Here is a 17,027-nt window from a genome sequence, read left to right as displayed (position 1 = left end):
CTAAATTTTAACATATACCGGTCTGTAAGTGTTTCTTCTTTTTGTACAGATATGCTCTGTCATGTTATAGAAAGAAACCACAGTTGTACTTGAATTGTAAAACAATACTGTTGCTTTTTAGCCCAGCGCTCAGGCCAAGATCTTCCTCAGTTGGAGAGCTTCAGTCCAAACAGCTGCTCTGTAGATGGAGGACAGGAGCTAGTCATCACCGGATCCAACATCGCTGCTCAGTCCAGGGTTGTTTTCGTGGAGAAAGGGCCTGGTAAGATCAATGTACAGCAATTTACTTTACTTTAAGTGAAATTACAGTTTTTGACAAACTTTTACATGTTTTGTCCCTTCAGATGGAAGAACACTGTGGGAAATGGACGCTAGAGTTCTGTCAGAAAAAAGCAGTGTAGTAAGTACAAACATTATCAGGATCTTCTGGCTTCCTTGTGACTATGGGAGCAGCAGCAATAATAAATACAGCATACAAAATTATAGGAATAGTAGGAAACATACTGGACAATATGGTATAAAATGTGTGGCTGTACTGAAATGATTCTACAGTGACTACAATGATTCAACTATTTGTTCCTTTTTATGCCAACATGGTGCTCATGTAATTTATGAAAAGCTCTAATTTCAGTTTTGTTAATCCGTCTAAAGAACTCTCTCCCAGAATCATTGTGGTGTTTTAGGATTCATTTTAAGAAACTCAGTTAAGCTGTTTCACTTTCAAAAGCGGGCTGTATCTGGCTCGGCTCCTATGATCTCCACTTTTAAAATTTGCTATGGGTGCAAAAATACAACAGTAATACATACTGAGAGAAATATTTTTCCACTTTAATGCATAATAATAAAAAATAACAGTTGTAAAATATGGGACTATTCCAAGGTTTAGCGGTACTTGTGTTTGACTAGAAAATTTTCAAGACAAACAGCCCCAGTTTGAGGCAAACCCCTATTTTTTTATATATATAATTCTTTAATACCGTGTACTACACTGCTATATAGTACATTATAAGCTATCTGTTAAATGTTTGGTAAATAGAGGACTTAAACTGTGGCCAAAAACATACTTAAGTGTAATTAGTATTTATACATTATTGTATTGCTACTTGTACTTCAGAAAAAGGTCTAAATACTTCTTTCACCACTGCAAATGTGATGACCCTATTGTTAAGTGTTTGCTGGAGGAGATTATTTTCTGACATGTCACAGCAAAGTGATGTCGGATTTCTTTCTTTGTCACATTGTCACCCAGAAAATGTACCAAATCTAAGCTCAAAATCATGGAATGCCATGAAATTCACTTTATTCTACCAGTCTCATTTTAAAAATTGCAAACAATTCGGTCTGCGCCAGATCCTGTAAAAACAATAAAAAGTCTGCACTCTTTAGCACAGCTATAAAGCCATAACAAAGATTTTGGGATATTTCAGCTGAACTGCAAGCTGTGTTTACATAGAGCAGACAGGAGACAAGTATAGAAACAGATTAAAAGAATTAACAAGAAAAGCACTCAGAGAGCGCAGTACTCCACCAAGGCTGCTCAGTTGTTTTGTCATTTCTGACGGATACGTCCTGATTCTGCATCAGTCAGTTTGGAGTATGATCGCAATCATGTGATTGTCAGCAGTCAGCATACGTAGCAGTCAGTTGTTGTCATAGTTACAGTGACGCCATGCCGCTATCTCGCAGTGATACAGAAATCTTTAACAAAGCCGTGGCTGCAGACTATAAGCCGCATCACTGCCAAAGTCTGATAAGGTGGTCCTTGTGTCATTTCTGACCTTCCCTGAAAATTTCATCCACATCCTTTAGTCCATTTTTGAGTAATGTTGTGCACAGACGGAAGGACAAACGTACACCCATCGTCACATAACTCCACCGTGTTCCCTTGGCGGAGTAATAATTTGTGCTTTCAGATCTAGTTCAACTTTTCGTCAACTGAAATTCAAGTAAATGTTAGTATATTTTACAACTTTTTTTCATTTTATGGGAAAAGAGAGGTGTAAACTGACATCTGCCGTTTGTCCTTTTGCAGTAGTAGTCTAGTTAATGCAATATTATCAATTTTATCACCTTCATTGTAGGGGAGTCAATTCTGATGTCAGAACAGCATAGATTACTTGGTCAAAGAACTTCTAGGGCTATATTGAATAACTATATTTTAACTTAGTGTAGGCCTTGAAAACATGTTGTAAGATAGGATTATGAATGCTGTTAAATTAATAGTTATCTATAGTCTAGGTTTCGTCTTTTTTTTAATTCCAATTTTCAGTCAATCCAGTTTTATAGTCAAATAGACTTTTCTTCAGTCTCTTCACCACCAGATCCTACAAAAAGTGCCTGCTGGGCACTGTTGGTGTGAATGTGGTTTGAGACACAGCGTAAACTGTGTCTCTACTGTGAAATGTTGCTCTGACTTAGACCAAACAATACACAAATTAAGTCTTTACTAGTGTCATGGCTTATACATTTAACAAACTTCTTACAGAATCACTGTTCTATTAGACATCCCTAGAAACAATATACTAATATAACAGTTTCCTTTGTGCATTTAACACAAGTACCTGGAACATCAGGGAGTGTTATTTGGAAGAGCAGTGTCAATTAACTCTGAGATGCCACAGTGCTCTCACTTGTGTGTGTGTTTCTGTCTTTCAGACCAGAATTGTGGTAGAGATTCCTCCTTACAATAAGAAGACAACTTGTCCAGTCCAAGTCCAGTTCTATGTCTCAAATGGGAAGAGAAGAAGAAGTGTACCACAGTGCTTCACCTATCTGCCTGAGGTCAGAGGTCACCTTCCGGTGGCTGCTGGAGTCAAACAGGAGCATTGGGAGCCAGACCTTATCTCCCACAATGCACCTGGCTTCTGTTCTCCCTCCTCTGACACACCCTCCCATGACCAAGTGTTAAGTTCAGACGTGGCTTATTATGATTCCTGTGACCTCCCATTACGCTATCCTGCTTCCCACAATGCCCCCCGTCTCTACCACCCTCCACCCTCCTCTGTCTCCTTTCAGACTTTAATGTTTCCTCAGACCTCTTCCATCCCACTCCAGAGTCCATCCATGCTTTCACAAACCCCTCTAAGCCCTCATCAGTCCTTGATTGCACTTAATACTTCCATCAAGCCTCCTCAGACCTTCATCTCTTCTCAGACCCCAGTCCCTCCTCAGATCACCACGATTCCTCCCCAAGGCTCTTCAGTCCCTCTTCAGAGCTTCACAATCTCTCCAAACACTTCCTCTGGAGGACCATGTAGGGGACAGTCTGCAGTTTCACAAAGCTCGACGAGTACGTTCATAACTGCCGCTGACCCACAGAAGGACTCTGTGCTGTCCAGCCCAGGACAGACACTGAGCATCAAGCAGGAACCAGAGGATCAGCCAAATCTGGGTTCCTTGGGCCTCCAGGAGATCACACTGGATGATGGTAAGAATCTCGGTGTTTCATTAATTCACAAAAAAGTATGTGGCTTGGTCCTGTGATTTTAAAGAAACAAATTCCAAAACATCTAGAAAAACCTATCAGACTATTCCTGTAACAAACTCTGCTTCTACACATTGAATCACATGATTTTAACATTAATACTTTCTCTTTGATCTACACGTATCTCTGCAGCTCTGCTGAAAGTGACTGATTAATTGAAATGATGAACAAAGAGATCAGTTTAAGGTTTCTGTTGAAGTATCAACATATTTTTACTGTACAGTAACTTTTGTCTTAATTAAAGTCCACTGTAGCTGCTGTGAAACAAGCTGTAAATGGTGCTTATCTAACAAGACAAAACACATTGTAGCTGTCCCCATGGTAACTGCAAGGGGAATAGATCCCTCCACTGCTGAGGCACAGTCCTTCTAAAAGCCATTGAAGTGATTACAGGATTAAAATTGCATATCAAGAGTCCATATCTAAATTAAAGTCCGTTGTACATAATAATAGCAAATCACAACAGAGTCATTGAAAGTCAGGCGCTCAGATGAGTCTCAAATCACTGACTGTATATCATACTAAGAACAAGAAAAGCACTGAGAGTGCACGGTACTCCGCCAAGACTGTTCATTCCCCCATATGGTATTGTGAGAAATGCAGCATATTTTTTTCGAAATGCAGCCTTTTTTAATTCGTTATTGATGATCAGAAATCATAGCACTATAGATTGTGGCCATTTAATATAGATGTACCCACAAACAAAATGACCTTCCTCTGAGCACAGGCAGGTGTTGTGCATGTGTACGTTATGCAAGAATACTGACTCGCGTGACCTAAATATGTAGCAGACGATGAGAATTGATGGGACTCAGAAACAGCCTTACAATTTAATCAATTGTTCCTTGTATCATTTTCGACGGATAAGTCCACAGCGGTCGATTTGTAGTAGGATCGCAATTATGTGATCATCAGCAGGCAGCTGATGTAGTGTTCACTTGTAGTCATAGTTACAATGACGCCGTGCCACTATCTCACAATGATACAGAAATCTTTAACAAATCTGTGGATCCAGACTATAAGCCACACGACTGCCAAAATCTAATGAGGTGGTCCTTGTGTCATTTCTGAACATCCCTGAAAATTTCATCCAAATCCATTATTCCATTTTTGAGTAATGTTGCGCACAGAAAGACAGACTAACAGACAGACAAGCGCCGATTGTCACATAACTCCGCCGTGTTCCTTGGCGTTATAATAATTTGCTCTTTCAGATCTAGTTCAGCTTTTTGTCAGCTGAAGCTCAAGTTAATGTTTGTATAGTTTACACATTTTTTCACTTTATGGGAAAAGAGAGGTGTAAACTGACATCTGCTGCCATTTGCAGATAGATATTTTTTTTAAAATTCCAATTTTCTACCAGAGTTAATCCAGTTTTATAGTCAAATAGACTTTTCTTCAGTCTCTTCACCTCCAGATCCTACAAAAAGTGCCTGCTGGGCACTGTTGGTGTGAATGTGGTTTGAGACAATGTAAACCTTGTAATCTTTACACAAAAGGATTTTGTTCCTGTATAATGAGATCGGTGATCTCCTGATGGTGTTATAGCAAACAAGTTGAGAGAATACAGCCTTACCAGAAATGAATTTGTCTATTTTTTTCTCTTTTTTACAGTAGTATTAATTTCTTGATTTTACAAATGATTGTTTCATTTATGTGTTGTATGCACTCAGGTGCTATGAATATTTTACAAAGTATTTGAAATTGTTTTAATATAGAACACTGGGGTTGCATAGAAAAATGAAAACTCTCTTGCAGCTCTGTAGGGACTGATGACGTGTTCTGTGATTTAGATCTACATGTTGGAATTACAAAACTTAAATGCAGTGACTGTGTGTCTGCTTTGCAGCTGCTTACCTTTTGAGGTGTGTCTTCATGCTCTGTTGCTCTGTGATGTTGGTTATTTATATGTTGGGCTGCTGTGTGGTTGTGTGTGAGTCCTGTGTTTCCCTCTGATCTGGGTTGATAAAAGCTGTGGCTCTTGGTTACTGGTCTGAATGAAGCAGATGAGGGTTAAATTTGTTTGCCATGTCTCAGTTAGTGGGTGCCAGCTGTTGTCGGGTCATCTGACGCCCCCTGCTTGGCCCCCCAACCATCCCAGTCCAACTGCATTTCAATTTGACTTTGACTGTCAGCAGCTTGATCTGTCCCAGCTGGAGAAATATCAGCCTCTGTAGCACACTGAGACACACTGAGGCAGTATGTACAGCAGCATGTATAAATCATTGATGGACCCCAATACTGAGATCACTGAGCTCTTTGGTTTTAGTTTAAATTGGCACTGGTATGAATAAATTTGGGCTTTACTGCCACGTGTTAACGGGTTCGCAACATACACAAACTTAAGGCTGTTGGAAATGTAGAAGTAATCCATCCATTCGTTATCTATATACCGCTTAATCCTCATTAGGGTCACGGGGTGCTGGAGTCTATCCCAGCTGACTTAGGGTGAAGGCAGGGGACACCCTGGACAGATCACCAGTCTATGTAGAAGCAATGCATAATAAAAACAAGAAAAGCACTCAGAGAGTGCAGTACTCTGCCAAGGCTACTCATTCCTTGTATCATTTCCGACGGATACGTCCGGATAAGTCAGCAGTGGTCGATTTGTAGTAAGATCACATCCATGAGATTGTCAGCAGGCAGCTGACGTAACGTTCATTGTTGTCATAGTTACAGTGATGCAATGCTGCTATCTTGCAGTGATGCAGAAATCTTTAACAAATCTGTGGATCCAGACTACAAGCCACATCACTGCCAAAATCTAATCAGTTGGTCCTTGTGTCATTTCTAAACCCTGAAAATTTCATCCAAATCCGTTTTTGAGTAAAGTTGTGCACAGACAGACAGACAGACAAGTGTACGCCGACCGTCACATAACTCTGCCACATTCCTTGGCGGAGTAATAATGCAATGAGATAACACTGAAACAATGCCATTCTATTCCCTGCAAATACTTTGGATGTGTCAGTCAGTTTTTACACTTGATGTTGCATACTTTTTACCAAAGTAAATGATAAATTCAGGGTTTTTGCTTGTAATGTATATTAAATATGATGAATATTTCTAAAGTAAAGCACCGCTACATTTACTTAAGTAAAATATGTAAGTACTTATTTTACCTCTGCTTGAATATGTGACAGGATTGTTGGGAGAATCGGGCCCTACTCTTGAACACAGAAAGAGAGCAAAAGAAATCTAAAATATGGGACCATAAGAGTAGGTCCTGAAAAGGTTTGAAGAGTGTGATGCTGGAGAAGGTTAAGTGAGGTTGGAGGGTGTCAGCTGTAAGGTTTTATATGTGAGAAGAAGTTGAGTTTGATCTGTGTTTTAAGGCAGAGCTGTATAGAGATGCAGATATAATTAGGCAGCATGATGGTGATGATTGATGGCAGGGATGGAAAATTTAGGTGTTATTATGGATATTTTTCAGTTTCTGATTGCTAATAAAACATATAATAAGAAGTTAGGTATTACTATAGATTAAACTACCCAGCAGTGTACAGTATTAAAAATTATGCCTGCTTTTACCAGCTGCAACATTAACGTGATGCTCTCACATAAATACATCAATAACTGTTGGCCACTATTTCTGAAGAAATTTTGAGTGCACCAGTGCAGCTACTGCTGTTTAAATATATATATAATATATGTAACGTTTAATTTGTATCAGTACATTTAGTTTTGAACTTTCAGCATATTTCACATACTCTGATAAGTTCTGATGTTAAATTTTCACTGTCTAGCATACATATCAGGATCCTGATGACTTCCTGTAACTACAGAAGGCCTTTTATTTGTTAAATCTGGCTCATCCAGCTCCCTCCTAAAATCCATGCCAGTATGCTACAAGATGTCAGATATTTTAACATACACACAAATGTGTATAACTTTAAAAAGCATGTTTTATTTTCCAAAGTCAGAATATTTGACACACCCTGCTACTTTCCTTGAAACATCACTAAAACATATATACATATTTTTTTGTATTTTACCATATTTGAAAAAACCCTGGTAACATCCTGTAACTACCAGGAAGACAATTCTTGGTTATAGAATTGAAGCTTTGAAGAGAAGAAAAATCCAAGCTACAGGAAAGTTTCTCACTAAGCTATGAAAATGGGTATAGACTTTTATTTGGAAGGCGATAATACAGATGTTTTTTTCATTAATATGTATGAGAGAGAAAGAGAAAGTACTGTCTGGTAAGCTCTTTCGAACATCAGGGAGCTTCTATTTTGACAGTCTAGCACAGGGAGAAGTGTGAGGCAGTGTGTTTCATTTTTAAAAGTCAACATATTTCAGATTCCCTGGTAAGCCTCTTTTAACATTTCAAAATCTTTTTGAAATTTTTGATATTGTAGTGTCATCAGTGCATCCTGTCAACTTTTAATGGCAGATTACGGTATTTTACTTTGAGAAGCTCACATGTAAACTTTCTCATTTTTATTCTTGTGAGAGTATTGTTCCTATTCCATAAAAACTAAAAATTAAATTAAACATCCAGCCACTATAAATCTTCAAAACACCTGTAAAGGACTCTTATTTAGAACTTTAACTCAACACATATGAAAGGCCACTAAACAGGAAGTCATTGTGGATATTGGTCTGTGACATATTAACAGCTGTGTTGATTTGCATGAAAACCGCTGTTCGATGTGTCCTGCTGATAGACCCACTATAACATTATACACTGCCCATCCAAAAAAAGTTGCACACTCTAATATTTCATTGGACCACCTGTAGCTCTGATAACGACACACATTCGCCGTGACAATGTTTTCATAAGCTTCTGCAATGTCACAGCATTTATTTATTGTCCAAAGTTGCATTAATTTTCTACCAAGATCTTATTTTAATGATGGGAGAGTCAGACCGCTGCACAAAGTCCTCTCCAGCACATCTCAAAGATTGTCAACAAAGCTGAGGACTGGACTCTGTAGAGACCAATCCATGTGTGAAAATACTCTAATGCTCCCTGATCCACTCATTCTCAATGTGAGCCCCATGAATCCTGGCATTGTCATCTGGGAACATCAGGGAAGAAAAGCTCCACTGATAGAAAGACCTGGTCATTCAGTATATTCAGGTAGTCAGCTGACTTCAATCTTGGCAAACATAGCGTTGCTGAACCAGACCAACACCAGATCATAACCCTAACCCCCACAGGCTTGTAGGCACTAGGCATGATGAGTGCATCACTTCATCCACCTCTCTTCTTACCTTGATGGGCCCATCACTTTTGAACAGGGTAAATCTGGACTCATCAGACCACATGACCTTCTTTCAGTGCTCCAGAGTCCAATCTTTATGCTACCTAGCAAACTGAAGCCATTTTTTTCTGATTAGCCTCACTGATCAGTGGTTTTCTTAAAGCTGCACAGCTGTTTAGTCACAATCCTTTGAGTTTCCTTCGCATTGTGTGTGTGGACATGCTCTTATTTTCAGTATTAAACATAGCCGTGAGTTCTACTGTTGATTTCCTACGATCAGCTAAGAGTTTGTTCCACCCACATTTGTTCCTGGAAGATGATGGTTCACCACTATCCTTCAGGTTTTAATAATGCGTTGGACAGTTCCTAACCCGATTTTAGTTGTTTCAGCAATCTCCTTAGTTGTTTTCTTTGCTTGATGCAGGCCAATAATTCGACCCTTCTGAGACAGATCAGCATCTTTCCATGACCACAGGATATGTCTTCTGACACGATTAAGAAATGAGAAGCTCCTCACAGAATCAGCTAGGGTTAAATAAGTTGTTGCCTGCTGAAACATATTCATCACTGCAGTAATTATCCAATGGAAGGCTCTTACCTATTTGCTTAGTTAAATTCAGGTGGTGACTTTTTTGGACAGGCAGTGTAGAATCAATGGAAGCAACTATGTTTGATAATGGACTAAGAAAGAAGGACTCCATTCAGCCAATCAGTGGAGGACGGAGGAGATGCAGAGTTTTAGTGCAGTGAAAAGACCAGAGACAAAGACTAAGGATTGCCCTCTCAAACAGATACAGTTCGATTTTGTTTTCAATTGGGAATTTTTGCAGTTATTTACGTATTTCATTAACACCATACAACTAATCACTACTAAAAGTCTTAAACTGTTCCCGATCTAGCTGCACGTTTTGGTATGTAATTTGTATGGATTTTCTGAAAGCTGAAGGATGAGTTACGCTGCAAAAATCGTGCCAGAACAATCTGCAATAAGAAGGATCAGCCCGTGGAATAGTAATAAGTGTGCTACAGTGCTTATGCAATGTAGCACACTTCATTATATTCCACTAATATGAAAATATATTATCCTAAGTTACCTATTCTGCATAAATACTGTTTGTACACTTTGATATTGCTCTTTCTACTAAAGTGAAAGATCTGAGTACTTCCTCCAGCACTAAATGTTGAACTGTTGATGTGTTTGCCTCGTCAGCTTCAAGTTTCAAAGCAGAGCTATGAATAGACTGAATGGAGCAGAGATGGAACCATTTGCTGCTCTGCAAATAAACACAGCAGAGAGCACTTTTAAGTTCTGCTGCTAATAATAATAAACACAATTTTACACCTCCACTGAGAACCCAGTCTACACAGTATGTCCTACCCCACACTACTCGTTTATCAATTATTTATGAGTAGTCGACTAGTTTATAATCAGAAGGTGAATTGTAGAGCATTTAGTGAGGCCATTGTCCTTTACAACCACACACAAGCCTGTTAAAGTAAAATCCAAAAGCACTCAGCTGCACCCTCATGTGGCTGGGCATGGAACTGCAGCACAGAATCCAGATTTTAAACACCGTCACCTTCCTAAAATAATGGCCTAAGTCATTTTTTGATAAAAGTTATTATTTTACTTAAATCATCTCCTCATGATGCTGGCCACCTCTGGTAAAATCACCTTCATCCTCAGTTGAATAGATCATGTGATTCTACCCTTGTAGTAACAGCCTAGGTCAAGATACGTGTGTTGTAGAGCAGTTTTTTTAGTTTTCTGAAAAACCTGAAAAAATTACTTAGGCCAATATTTTTAAGAGAGTGTCAATATTTAAAAGCCCTGTGTCGTTTCATTTCTGACCTGTAATTTGAACAAAAAAAGTTCATGGATGTGTCCACAGCTCTTTTTGCTATCGCAGCAGGTTGAACACCAGCCATTCAAAATGTATGTTTATTTCAGTTGTAGAGATAATTATTAATTTAGTATCTGCAAAAGTCAGACATGCAGGTTAAAAAAAAATGTGACAAAGCCAAAAGGTCTTCCTTTAGGTCATTTGGTGAGGAAAAATAATTTGTAGTACATTTTGCCTTTTTTGACTTCACTTTAACACACATCTTTTTGATACTTTTAACATACTACCTTTAGAGATTACAATATGGGTGTTTGAGTTTTGACTACTTGCTGACCTTTAAACCACTCAGTCTGCCTTTGAAACTGCTTAGCAAAGCATTTGAGGACCGTATCAGTCCTTTAGGTGCTACTTTAACATTTAAATGTAAAAGTTACATCTGGGAAAAATCTTATGGTTCATTTTCTAGAGCTTTCTGCCACATGCCACAGATTGAGAGCTGAGGAGCACTACATATGTATGTGTGTTGGAAAGCTTTTGTGGAATTTCAAGGTGCAAGATGCTACATTTTGAAAATTAATATAGCTTAATTATAGCAGCAAGCACCTATGTGTTTTCTCTACTATTCTTTTGACTCGCTCTAAAACCTCCACCCCAAATGACTGAGGCAGATGGCCGCACACTCTGAGCCTAGTTCTACTGGAGCTTTCTTCATGTCAGCAGTATTTTTTCTTCTCACTTCCCACAGCCAAATTACTTACTATTCATAACTCCACCCGTACTCTTCGTTCTAACAGTTTCATTAACCTCCACATTCCCAAAGTCCGTACCACTCTCGATCGATCCTCATTCCAGTTTTCTGCCACTGACTGGAACACTTTGCAACAGTCTCTAAAACTCACCTCATATGTATCACTCTCGTCCTTTAAAAAGTCAGTTCGAGTAACACTTCAGGACCACTGCACCTGTTTTTAGCCTATTTTACAAGTCGTTTTGTAATGTTGTGTGATTTGCTGTATATGTAATCCTTTTTATCTTGTCTGTGTGCCACCTCTTGGCCAGGTTGTTACTGAAAATGAGAATCAGTTCTCAACTAACTTACCTGGTTAAATAAAGGTTAAATAAAATCAGCAAAGTGCTGCTCAAAGGGAATAGTTTGGATGTGTCTGTAAACTACCATTTTAAACATGCCTATGTACAGTGTGCTGCCATGACTGGCGGTGAATTGATGCTAACTGAACTGAATGAAATATATAGTGAAGTAATGGTGTACTGAGCAGAGAATAAAGTCACACCCTCTGCGTATGTTGTATTCTGTTGATATTGGTCTGTGATGCTCTTGCGATATCTACTAGTTCTCAGACGCTTCATACAGAAACGTTGAGATTTTTTTGTTTTGAGTTTTGTTTTGAAATTCCAAACACTAAGTTATTAGCCGTTTTCGCTTCATGTTATTCCCATCATTCAACTTTAGTAACGAAGCAGAAAACCAAGCATGATCCAGATTTCTGATGAAGCACTAATTATGTCTAACATACCATTTCTGTTTCCTCTATTTTTGTTGCAGTGAATGAGATAATCGATAGAGACATTGGCAGTCTAAGCAGCAGTGCTCAGCCCGACCAGCCTGACCAGCTCGACCAGTACCACCAGTATGACTGGGAGCCCAAGTCCAGCGATGCTGCCTTGCCATTCTGCGGAGGTCCTCAGTAGCTCCACAGCTTTCTCAGGAGACGACTGCAGTGCTTTGCAACAAAATCACCGGTCACGCGTGCACAAAGTGCTCCTAACTGATCCTCAAGTGCCTGAAAACTAGTCAGCAGCCTCTCGTATCATCAGGGCACCACATCAGATTACCATTTCCTCGTCTATCTCAGGAATTTCAGTGTGACTTTACTGGTAAACCAAAGATTTTTAAACTTTTCATAACTGTAGAACATTACAACGGGGCTGTTAATTTGAATTTTACACAATTGTATCGATTGGTAATTTAATTACAGAGGCTAAAGCTGTACGAAAATAAGAAAGTCTTGTCATTATTTATTGGCCAGTAAATTAAAAAAATCTATTTTTGATACTCTGGATCTGGTCCCGTAAAAACTGTAGTCCTTCAACTAATCATGTACATTTTTATAGCTTTATTATACTCTGTGGTTTACATTTTCTTCACTGAAATACATTAATGCTGTTAAACCTGAACTGTTGTGACGTGAAGCTACAGACACTGAACTGTAAAAATGTACTGTGAGGTTTAAGTAAAAAGAAAAATATTGGTGTTCTGTGTCTGGACGAGTAATTTGATGACTGGCGGGTGTCAGTCTGATTAAGGATTTTAGAACCAAAATTGCTTTTGGAGTTGAAATACCAACCCATGTACTGCAGCATGTGCACCATTTCCCTGTCATGCATGTAGCAATACGCTGAAGACACCTGTGATGCTTTGTTTTAGAGCGGCAACATGTCAGGACATCGTGGTAAAAGCTAAGAGCTGGTAATGATACATAACAGCAGCAACTTACCAAAGGAACAAGAATGGTAACATTAAATCACACTGTCGGAACCCTGCTGCTCTGCTCTGCTCTGCTCTGCTCTGCCTGGGGTTAAGTCCCTGCCGCTGCTAATGTTCTCTTTTTAAAGCACCGAGCCCCTGATACAATGTGGTTTTACAGATACTTTGTGAAGTGCGTATATACAAGCTGAGGAAAAAAAACATGTCACTGTTCTATTTGAAGGCAAAATTCTTTCTTGGTTTTCTAAAAATGAACTCTCAAAAACAAGGCAACGTCAGCTGGGTGAAAAGGTAAAGGAACCATTGCAATCAAGGTGCTCCGATCATTCTTTGACCACGAATAACAGAATACTGACATTGTAAGTGTTAAATGTCAGTGTATGATAAAATTTTTAAAAAGCATGCACTACTGTTCAAAAGTTTGGGGTCACCCAGACAACTTCATGTTTTCCATGAAAACTCACACTTTTATTCATGTGCTAACATAATTGCACAAGGGTTTTCTAATCATCAATTAGCCTTTCAACACCATTAGCTAACACAATGTAGCATTAGAACACAGGAGTGATGGTTGCTGGAAATGTTCCTCTGTACCTCTATGTAAATATTCCATTAAAAATCAGCCATTTCCAGCTAGAATAGTCATTTACCACATTAACAATGTCTAGACTGTATATTTTGATTCATTTGTTATCTTCATTGAAAAAAAAGTGCTTTTCTTTCAAAAACAAGGACATTTCTGAATGATCCCAAACTTTTGAACAGTTGTGTATATAAATTAAACAGAGGTCAAGCGAGAAGAAACCCAAACACCTGAGTCCGAGTGTGATAACACTGATGTAAATGCTAGAGTCCTGGCCAAGCTGGAGGACCAGTGATTCACCCACGTGTGTAAATGTCATTAAGCTGGTTGAGCTTTATTCACCTGAGTACTATGATCACTAACCTCTACCGCTCCTTTAAAGAGCCAGTCCATCTGATCCATGGGATCCAAATCAAGAAACTTACGCTATTCCTGTGTAAAGCTTCTTACACTGATTCTGGAGTAAAATGAATACCCAAAAGTGATCAAATTATGGCTCAGCTTCACTCTAGCATGTATTTTTCAAATTGTTACCTTGGATTTTTAAGCTGCACAGTGTAGAATTTTAAACTTTTCCCTCTGGCCTCTGCACCCCTATGTAGATATTAAAAATTTCTATGATATATATTATTATTTTTAGATTAAAAAAAATCAGCCATTTCCAGCTAGAATAGTCATTGACCACATTAACAATGTCTAGACTGTATCTCTGATTCATTTAATGTTATCTTCATTGAAAAAACTGCTTTTCTTTCAAAAATAAGGACATTTCTAAGTGACCTCAAACTTTTGAATGATAGTGCATGTCCTCTTTAACTGGGATGTTTTGGTGTGAGGATCAGACTTAGCAACCTGTTCAATCATTTAAAGAGCTGCTGATCTGGGTCTGTTTGAACAAAGCAGAACTCCTTCACGGGTGTGTCTGATCCGGGCGTCCAGCAGCTGTTTGTGCAGGTGTAAACCAGCACCGTCCCAAACTCCAGCTCTGCCTCTACACTGCTGTCCTTTCTCTGCAACAGGCTCACCAGTGCAGGCATCAGCTGCAGCTCAAAGGTCCTGGGTCCTCCACAGGAGCTGCATGCTGAAACCAGCTGAGCCATGTTGGATGGCGGCTCAGAGATGAAAAGCGGTTTCCCGCCACGGCAATAGCACATGATCTGCTGTGGACACAGTGAGATTTTCTTCATAAACCTGGAGAAGACGGCGTCTCCATGTCTGGCTCTGGTCTTCTCATACTTCTCCTCCCGGCTGAGCCCACTCTCCTCCAGCTCTCCTACCGCCACTCCCTCTCTCCTCTCGTACTCTCTCAGTAGCTGCTGAGCGTGCTCCAGGCCGTCTTCCTCCCCACAAAGATCTGACTCGTCCACCACACTGATGAAGAAGGGACGGAAGACAGCAACGTCCTCCGACGATTCCCTCAGACTGAGGCCCTGAAGTCCACTGCTGACGTCCATCTCACTGGCTGCACCTACTGGGCAATGCAGAGAAACAATAAACATCACAGTAAACACAAGAACTTCACCTCACACATGTATATTAGAGTATGTGCCTGCTTAGATATGGAACAACACGTCCCTCACTATTTTGAAAAGAAATTACTGTTTGAACAGACAGGCATAAACACAAAACTAAGTTGTAGATTTATATGAAGCATACTAGCAAGAATTTGCACTGAGGGATTCAACACAGCAATAATTTACACCAAACATACTACCAGCTATACACAAATACATGTAGAAAACAAAACAAAAACATCTGTCCAGAAGAATTTTTTTTAATCGTGGCAGGGACACAACTAATCAGCTGATGCATGGAACATACACTACCAGTCAAAATTTGGACACACCTTCTCACTTAATGTTTTTTTTTTCTTTATTTTCATGACTATTTACATTGTAGATTCTCACTGAAGGCATCAGAACTATGAATGAACACAAACGGAATTATGTGGTAAACAAAAAAGTGTGAAATAAATTTTAGATTCTTCAAAATAGCCACCCTTTGCAAGACAGATGGCCAAAATTGAACAAAATCTCAACAACTAGCCCATAACAACCATGAAATTTCTCGAACAGGTTTTAAAAAAAAAAAAAAAGGTAAGAACGGCACAGTTTTGCTTCGATAAAACTATGCAAATAGTTGTTATTTTCAGCACTGATACTTTGCCCAAACCTACCTCCTGTCTCAGGAACTGCTGCCTCCTCCTGAACCTGGATATCCTTCTGCCCACCTCCCCCCCAACCATCGTCACCTTCCTCCCCCTCCAGCCCCCAGTCATCGGCGGTGTCACACCAATCCGTGGCCGACAGAGCGGCCTCCTGAGCCACAGCAGGCCGGCTGGGAGTCTGCACCGCCGCCACCTCCTTCTCCAGAGCCTGGGAGCGGAGCACCACCCAGCAGTCGGAGCGGCCGCTGCATTCAGCAGCTGTGCACGCCAACAGGTGGAGGTTTCTGTGGTAAGGGGAGTCCTCCAGCGGGCAGTACACCTGCACCACAAGGGCTAACGCAGCACCGCACTGACCACAGCGGGGAAACTGCCGGGAGATGACCGGCAACCAGTCCGGCGAACCCCCGACTTTGTTAGTCTGATAGGAGGACTGGTGTCTTCTAGAGTCCACTTCTCCATCACACAGACCGAGCAGAGTGGACTCCTGAGCCGCTGCGGCCATCACACGTGTGCTAGACTGGAGCCAGAGCCTGAAGTCCCTCACAAAAACAAGCCCGGCTGGAAACAAGTCGAAGTTGTATACGTGCAGATACACACATGCAAAAAATCCGGGCTTTAAATTATTGAACATACCACGTTAAAGCAAAAAGACACAAACAAATGTGAAAATGATACGTTTTTGAACGAGAGAGACAAAAGTTCCTACCGGACCCATATAAAGTCTATGGTCGGACCCGAAACCCTGTAGATCACACTAACAGCACATAGGTCATTACAGAATTGGAGGACATTTAGTATGGAGTCACAGGAGTGCTAATCAATGCTAATGTTAGCTTTTGCTCAGGAGTAGAAGCTAGATAGTTAGCTAGCTGTTACTGTTGACCAAGGGGACAAACTTACTGATGGAAAAAAGGAAAGAAAAAAGTAAAAAGAATTTGTTCGCACCCTGATAATATGCATAACAGGGTTGCATGAGGTAGAGTGAGACATTCAATCAAGGCTGAAAATGTTAAAAAATTCTGAAAAATAGAAGAGAGGATATATCTTTGCTCTGCCCATTCTTTTGGAAAACTGATGTTAATTCCAGCGTATCATGTGATTCACTGTTTTCTTCTCCTACCAGCTAAAAAGGTTATGGCAACATGTTGTGGGACACACGTTCCATGCATAACAATTGTTGTTTAAAATATTATGTTGACTAATAAAATGTCCCCATAATTACCAGAGATA

At 39.8% G+C, this 17,027-nt stretch overlaps 2 protein-coding genes across 2 annotated transcripts in view; one reads left to right on the top strand and one right to left on the bottom strand.

The window, feature by feature from the left end:
• Positions 1–12,813, top strand: part of LOC111570181 (nuclear factor of activated T-cells, cytoplasmic 3-like) — a 34,801-nt gene extending 21,988 nt beyond the window's left edge. The window contains exons 7-10 of the mRNA XM_023272796.3: positions 122–262; positions 345–400; positions 2,656–3,427; positions 12,106–12,813. Coding sequence (XP_023128564.2) covers positions 122–262; positions 345–400; positions 2,656–3,427; positions 12,106–12,251 — 1,115 coding nt within the window. The 3' untranslated portion in view covers positions 12,252–12,813. The remainder of the gene's footprint in view (positions 1–121; positions 263–344; positions 401–2,655; positions 3,428–12,105) is intronic.
• Positions 12,814–14,327: 1,514 nt separating this feature from the next.
• pdcd2l (programmed cell death 2-like) lies at positions 14,328–16,346 on the bottom strand. The gene is made up of 2 exons (XM_023272805.3): positions 15,807–16,346; positions 14,328–15,101 (listed from the first exon to the last, which is right to left on the bottom strand). Exons 1-2 carry the CDS (start codon positions 16,297–16,299, stop codon positions 14,491–14,493), a joined length of 1,104 nt encoding a protein of 367 aa, XP_023128573.1. The 5' UTR covers positions 16,300–16,346; the 3' UTR covers positions 14,328–14,490.
• Positions 16,347–17,027: the final 681 nt, after the last annotated feature.

Source organism: Amphiprion ocellaris, chromosome 3, assembly GCF_022539595.1.
Source record: "Amphiprion ocellaris isolate individual 3 ecotype Okinawa chromosome 3, ASM2253959v1, whole genome shotgun sequence".
Lineage (NCBI taxonomy): Eukaryota > Metazoa > Chordata > Actinopteri > Pomacentridae > Amphiprion > Amphiprion ocellaris.
The sequence above is the reverse complement of the archived record's forward strand: the minus strand, read 5'-3'. Positions and strand labels throughout refer to the sequence as shown.

What these genes read in the sequence shown, in the direction of transcription:
- pdcd2l (XM_023272805.3), bottom strand. Translation starts at nt 16,299, where the DNA reads ATGGCCGCAGCGGCTCAGGAGTCCACTCTGCTCGGTCTGTGTGATGGA. An exon ending in AGCAGTTCCTGAGACAGGAG is followed by an intron (nt 15,102 to 15,806) that starts GTAGGTTTGGGC and finishes TGCATTGCCCAG; the next exon opens with TAGGTGCAGCCAGTGAGATG.